Here is a 7,287-nt window from a genome sequence, read left to right as displayed (position 1 = left end):
TTGCCGCTTCTTATGGCTTGACGGGACTGGTTTCGAGATTACTGAAGAAAGGTCACGATGTTAATTCGGTAAATGGAGACAGGATAACACCTCTGCACCTAGCAGCGCGTTCTCAAGACCCGGGTCTTGTCGAGTTGCTCCTTGGATATGGGGCTGATGTCGATGCGAAAGACTGCAACCAAACAACGCCTCTTGGGCAGGTTTCGTCAAAGCTGAACGGCTCTCCCGAAATTGCAAAACTGCTCCTTGACCATGGCGCTGTTGCTGAGACATCAGACTGGATGGGCATAACGCCACTACACGCCACTTGTCACAACGGAAACGTGGAGATATTTAGACAACTGATGGAGAAAGGCGCAAATGTGAAAGCGCAGGACCAAGACGGTGAAACACCGCTTCACAAAGCTTTACACCGCGTTGATCCACCCCTGGAATTAATCGAGGAGCTCATTCAACATGGGGCCAACGTGAACGAGCAGGATCACCAAAGTCAAGCTCCACTATATGAGGCGGCAGAATTGGGAAGTGCCGCTGCTGTTTCTATTCTCTTGAGGCTAGGGGCCAATGTCAATGATGACGACAAGCTCGGATCTACGGCGCTGCATATCGCAGCTGCGGGTGGTCATTGCGCGGTTGTCACTCTACTGATAGAGAACGGAGCAGATCCTAATGCGAAGGACCACAGAGGAAAAACAGCATTGGCTTTGGCAGCTCAAAACGGAAGGGGTGAGGTCGTCTCTTATCTCATCGAGAAGCAAACAGCCCAGGATCCTGGAAAGTCCTTCCTTGTTGTCACAGATAACCAAGGGAGGACTGCCCTACACCGCGCCGCGGCCAAGGGGTATACCGAGATTGTAGCGAAGCTTTTGGATGCCGGTGGCCCAAGCTCTAGCCCAACACAGCTGGAAGGAAACAATCTAGCAGCAACTCCATTGCATCCGGCGGTCTTCGGGGGACACCTAAAAGTTGTTGAGCTACTCGTGAAAAGCGGCAGTGATGTAAATGCACCAAACCGGAATGGGCAAACACCCTTGGAACTTGCTGTGATCCAGTGGGGTGTGTGTCACGAAAGTCGGAGGGAAGGAGTGCACGATTGTATAATGGCTATGATCAAAAGCAACCCCGAGGCAGCAGTAAACAATTGGAAATTATTCCGCACAGCAATCTACAATAACTCTGTGGATGTAGTCACAGATATACTTGACCAGGGTGTTGACCCAAATGCGCTCGACGAGCATGGATGGTCACCTCTAGCTATTGCTGAGCAAATGCTGAAGAGCAGAGCTATAAACGAAGTAGTAGAGGTTCTTAAATCCCGGGGAGCAAAAGAGTTTGGGGTTCCCGCGGGTGAGGCAAATGGAAAACCGGTCATGGGGCAACCCCCGACACTGATGAACCGGAATGATACGGGAGCCATCGTGGACGTTTCAGAGGACGGGCTAGAACTTCGCTCGCTCAGTAAGTAATTATCATGAGCCCTTAGTTCTGTGAAATATTCACTTATCAAACAAAACGATCTATAGGACCGGAGTCCCATACACATATCGGCTCTATACGAGCAAACCACCCGATACCCAAGGGAGAGTACACATTCTATTTCGAAGTTGAGCTCCAAAAGGTTACAAGATTAGAGAGTGACTACCCGTAAGCTTACCTGCCAACCAACCAACCAACCAGTCAATCAATCATTCACCCAACCTGCTAACCCCCCAAACCGCCAGCGCGGTCGCCGTAGGAATATGCACCGAGGTAGTGCCCTTAGAAGACCAGCTGCCAGGCTGGAGCGACCTGGGCAGCATCTCCTACCATGGTGATGACGGTGGGTTCTTCCACAACCAAGATGGGTCTGATTTCTACGGGCCGACCTACAGCGCCGGAGATGTCATCGGCTGCGGGGTAGACTTTGCCAACGACCGCATATTCTTTACGAAAAATGGTGAATTTCTAGGTGGGTTCGCCCCGGATCCACCGAAGAAGAAAAAAACCCCTTTGCTAATCATGTTGCGCGGGAGTGGTAGGTTTTAGGAGCATCGTGACGGGTCTTGTGTATTATCCTGTCGTTGGCCTTGGGGAGGTTACGGTCGCAAAGGTGAACTTTGGGAAAGATCCGAGCTGGCCTTTTAGGGGGTACGTGTTGCCAGATGGGATCGCGAATACAGATGAGGGTGGGGATGGGAATGGGGAGGTCGGTAGTGCACTAGGTGAAGAGGGGTCAAAGCTGGTAGAAAAGGCTGGAGATCCTCCTCCTCCCGCTAAGAGGGAAGAGTGAGTAAGCTCACGGGACGTTTAGAATACAGCTTGGTTGTATGATTATTTTTAAACTTTTGCTGCTTGGAAATCGTATTAGATTATTAGAACAGAGCTTAGCAACGTGCTAGTTGTGTACGAGGATACCTTCAAAAATCGTTGACGCCCCCCCACTCTACACCAAAAATGGGCACTTTCACTTTGCAAAATCTCAGCTTTGTCACCCTGTAAAAAAATTTAAAATTTGCTTGAGCTTTTGGAGCCACCAACATATCACCATTTATAAGTGATGAGCTCTGTTGATTTATGGCCATGCTGTAATACAAGAAATAACAATTGTGAACAAAAGATATCTCTAATTTTATATGGGTTTCCCATATAAGGGGTACATTGCAACAGCATCCAATCTGGCGATGCAGCTCTCAGTTCTCAAGGGAGTGGAAAAATTGACATAATTTTTATGCAGATTCTGGGTATCCATGGTTCCCTACACAATGGAATTAATTTCCTTGCTTCTCCATTGCTTTTGGATGAATTGAGCTTGTTTTAAAATCAGCCATTTTTGGTGTAAAATGGGGGGTGTCAGAGAATTTTGAAGATGGCATCGTTAGATGCCTGGATTTTTTGGATTCAAAGAATGGGTAATACCGTACCCCAAAATTTCAGAGGGGAACAGCTTATACAATACGAGACTTTCAGTTAGACTACTCATAACCCAGTCAAGTCCAACCATGGCCCGCCACTCTAGAATCGGGGATCGCGGCGGTGTCATCACGTCACAGACTTCAACCAATGCGGTACAGTACTAGCACTGGACAGTATGATACAGGTACTATACACAGCAAGCCTAAGGAATCTCCCTTCCTGATACTCCCTAACCACACACAAACATTCCGGAGGCATCCGCAAGAAAAAACAAGAAACCCCGCACTTCAATCGATTCCCCCCATTGCACCGATTGTGCTCGAGTAAGCTGGAGTGATAATCTAAAGTTAAGATTCTGTCAACAAAATCTGGCGAATCTGCGGGTGCTCTGCAGTACGGTACAGGACCGCCGGTACAAGGCTACAAAAAAGCTAAAGTCGAAGAACACATCAGAGGCCTCTACTCGTACTACATGCTACCGGTCCGGCAGACGCATGTTCAACACGGCCTCTCGCAGGGTAGTTAAATTACAAACAGGTTTCGTCCTCGCGGATCAGACATCCGCCGACTCAGGGATCATGCTGTTCGCTAAGAGCCTAAATAGGCAGAATGAGCTCTCTGTCCTACTGTATGTAGATGTCTACTCCCAGTTAGTCAGTCCGGTTTTGCCGCATTACTCGGACATTAGACTACCCGCCTAGGCAACTATCATTGCAATAGAATAAGATATTAGCAACTAATGGTACCTACCGGTAGGCAACAACAGCGCGAGGCCTCCGCGATCCGCGACTCAGCAGATACGCGCCCCTGGCCTCCCCGCCGGTTGCTCAGCACAATTACTCAATTCCGCTCTTATCGCTTTGCTGGAGGCTTCGACTCGTGTACTGTACCCCGATACGGGAAAATCCAATCCCTCTGCTTAAAATGACGATGGAGCCGCATAAATAATTCTGCCTAATTATAAGTTACCAACTCGCGATCGCAACCCCACAGACACAATCACCTCAACCACCACAATCGCAACTACTGGGGAGAGATGGCTGATCTGACCCCGGCAGTTGCCCTAGTAATAGCATTGATAGCTCTCCTAGTCGCAGGATTCTAGCTCACCCAACAACTCATGGCAGCGGGCTACACCATCCGCAAATGCGACCGGATAATAAGCGGGAACCTCACGAACGGTGGTAAGCGTCGCTGGCACTGGCGACAATTCCGGTTCACCGTGACCTATGAAGGTTTAACCTTCTGCCTCCCACTGGAATTGTACGCGTCACTGAACGTCAGTCCTGCCGTGTCCGTGAGCCCGGAAATGACGACAGGGCTCTGGGAACGGGCGGTGAAGCTGCGCGGCGAAAGGAAGACTGATCAGGGGTGCTGGGTTTCTTTTGTGCAGGATATGGCGCCGTACATTCTTCCCGAAAATCTTGGGAGGAAGCAGGAGAGTGGGGATAGGGTTCCGGAAGACCTTACTGTTGCGCCCGTGCAGGTTGATGTTATCACGGTTGTGTTGCTGTGCGTTGCGGCGGGTATGAAGTTCTCTAGGTATTCATCTACGACTGGTGAGATTAGCATGAGCGGAAACATCGGGGCCATTACCAGTGCTGAGCATCCTGTCTTGGGCGGTTTGTTGCATTACACCCCTGGCGTTTTAGCGATAGCGAATGAGAGCCTAGAAGGGATGAGGATGCGCTCACGGGCAATGAACCAGGGGAAGGGAGTTTGGGCAAATGCGGTATTTGGGAAGTTCAACGATCGGAGAATTGGTCGCGGATTCATCAATTTTTCCATGCTCCGAAAAAGGGTGGGCAGGTATTTTACTGCATCATGGATGGCCAGAAGATAGCTATACCGATAGTATCGGCGGAGCCCAAGGGTTTATGGCATTAGCCACAGTGGACGTCTACATCACTATCCCACCGACATGCATTTATCGCTGGTGTGCCCACTTCGCAGAGGTTATCGTCAAAGCCCATCTCCACGAAATACAAGGCACAGAGCCAGTTGTACACCCACCAGATTTTCGTCACGCCCGAGCAAACATAATCGAAATCTATGGTGCTTCATCACCATCCATCGCTTAGGATCAACTCCACCACATTCACCTCACCAATACAATTCCGGAAGTCTTAAACATCCTATCGAGCACCTCCAACTCCTCAACCTTGCAAACCAGGGCCTGCTCTCCTGCGGAACTGGTATAGTTGAGACCAAAGATCCTAGTACATTTGTCACTCCCACCGCTGCTTGGGAGGTAATTATGAACGCCGATGCCGCTTCTCATGCTCTCGAGAAAGAAGTTCCCGGAATCCGCTACTACTCGAACAGCGTCGTGGCAGCATCAATCGCTGATGCAGAAGTGGGCGCCCCGTCATGGGGCCGCGCCGGCAGCATCATCGCTGCGTGGCCACAAACCGTAGCAGAGGCTTGCAGAGCCACCTCAAGTGGCGAAGGTTTCCAACCTGAGAAAGAGAGGTTGGTTTTCGCACATGCAAAGTTGTCGATGCTACGGGCAAGTTATGTTACTATTATGTTAAAGGCGGCTGGAAGTGTGGGGCCCGGATTGGAGGAGGATAGTGAACTAGTCACTGGGCTGGCGTATATGGCGTAACTGGATTTCCGGGAGTTGTATGGAGTAAATTTAAAACTTTATCAGCATTCTTGTAGAACGAGTGATAAAGTATGATTCTAGCTTCCCATGGTGGTTTTCCCAGCGCATCGAGACCGGCCACGGGTGAGGGGGCGTCAAAGGCTGACAAACGGCCAGGTCTCTCTCGAATCGTCGGACCTAATTTTGTTCTACTGAGGTCAGTATGGGCGTTCAGGCTTCGATAATCTTTCAGTGTCCCATCATCCCCAACCACCCGCAGCGACGCCCCAGATCTTCCGAAGGCTTCATGTTTGTATAATCCGCCAGTTGCCTCCGATATTCCCTCACGCGAATTGCTCCGGTGGAGTAAGGATCCTCGACTGTCTCTCTCCCTGTCTACCCAGAGTGGGTGGTGTTCGGCCCATTTCACCTCCGTGGCGAGAAGTTTTAAATGATAGAGTATGATAGGTATAATATTTTACAACCGCTATTTGACCCTTTCGAGCAGTCTGTGATAGCGGTCTTCTTCTTCCGTTCTTGTTTCTTGCTGACTGAGTTGCGTGGATGATCTTTTAAAGTATATAATATGCTTGTTTTTTTATACCATGGTCGAAACAAGAATCAATTCAAACTGATGGTGCGAAACAAAATAAAATTCCACGTTTAACATTAAAACTAGCCAGAATTTGGCTTTACAGGAGAACTTGGACAATTTGGAACAAATAACAAATCTCATCAGTGAGAAGCTAAAAGAGACCTCCTCAGTCTTCGTATAGAGTTCTAGTTGCGGAGAGAAACAAAAGAGAAAAAAACAAGGAGTCATCACTACTTGACTCGACTTTTCCAAGTGCGACTACCATTAGGACAATCCCCGACTTACCTAAAACCCCCCAGCTTCTGTCTCAAAAGTGAAGGAAGGAGTCCCATTACCACTACCGTAGTCGCCCCCCTCCATCGCAATATCCGAATACGCAAACCCCCCATCCTGGAACAACTCCGACACAAACTCCGCGTCGGACATGCCAAAGCACCCTTGTTGAACATCCCCTCCTCCGCCAGCCAAGTACTCTTCGAACCCCTCGAGCAGGTCGTGGCCCTCCTCCGGGGAGAGCGCGTTCTCCTCAGGATAGAAATCCTCGTATTGAACCTGCAGATTAGTAGCATCGTGGAAATAGCAGGGGCTCACCGTTTCCATGAAGGTGGCGTCGGCAGCGGTGGTGGGGAGGGTACGCCGCAAATACTCCCTAACCACCGAACTCCTCCTCAGAGCACCCGACATCTTGAGCACGCATTTCCTCACCGCTCTCGTAATCCTATGGTACATTTTTACATCCCCTGTCAGCGATTCGTCCCGTCCACCCCCACACCAACTCCTATCAAACAAAAAATAAAGTGTCTGGTACTTACATGATGCTGCTCCTATCCCAGTACACCCCTTCCTCGTTAGAAAAGAATTCCGGAACGATCTTATGCACTAGCAGTTCCCCGAACCACGCGTTGAAAATGTGCGAATACGGTGGCCGTGCCCCGCGCAGGCCCGGGCTATCGAGGGTTAGTTCCGACTTTATCAGGTCGCGCAGTGACCTGTATTGCTCCTGGGTTAGATTTAGGGGGAGCATGTAGTCGGGCTGGGTTATGGGGGGCTGGATGGGGAGGGTGGTGGCCACGTCCGGGGAGGCGGGTAGGGAGTGGTTGGGGGTGTAGCTTGACATTTTTGATCTTTCTTTGTCTTTGGGAGGGCAGGCGAGTGATTTATTGTGATCGAATTTTTGTCAGTGATTGGTTTGCCGAGCAATGAGTTGGCTTGA

The 7,287-nt window shown here is 49.9% G+C and overlaps 1 protein-coding gene; it reads left to right on the top strand.

The window, feature by feature from the left end:
* Window positions 1–3,889: 3,889 nt before the first annotated feature.
* On the top strand, window positions 3,890–5,547 carry GSTUM_00010307001 (uncharacterized protein). XM_002841205.2 has 2 exons: window positions 3,890–4,914; window positions 4,974–5,547. The coding sequence occupies exons 1-2, from the start codon at window positions 4,620–4,622 to the stop codon at window positions 5,498–5,500; spliced, it is 822 nt and encodes a 273-aa protein (XP_002841251.1). The 5' UTR covers window positions 3,890–4,619; the 3' UTR covers window positions 5,501–5,547.
* The last annotated feature ends 1,740 nt before the right edge of the window (window positions 5,548–7,287 follow it).

This window comes from Tuber melanosporum (genome assembly GCF_000151645.1).
Source record: "Tuber melanosporum whole genome shotgun sequence assembly, scaffold_69, strain Mel28".
In the NCBI taxonomy this organism is placed as follows: Eukaryota; Fungi; Ascomycota; class Pezizomycetes; order Pezizales; family Tuberaceae; genus Tuber; species Tuber melanosporum.
The sequence above is the reverse complement of the archived record's forward strand: the minus strand, read 5'-3'. Positions and strand labels throughout refer to the sequence as shown.

Bases quoted from the DNA above. Each gene is read 5' to 3' on its own strand.
- GSTUM_00010307001 (XM_002841205.2), top strand. From the start codon at position 4,620: ATGCGGTATTTGGGAAGTTCAACGATCGGAGAATTGGTCGCGGATTCA. The intron at 4,915-4,973 runs GTCACGCCCGAG...TCCATCGCTTAG, and splicing joins TGTACACCCACCAGATTTTC to GATCAACTCCACCACATTCA.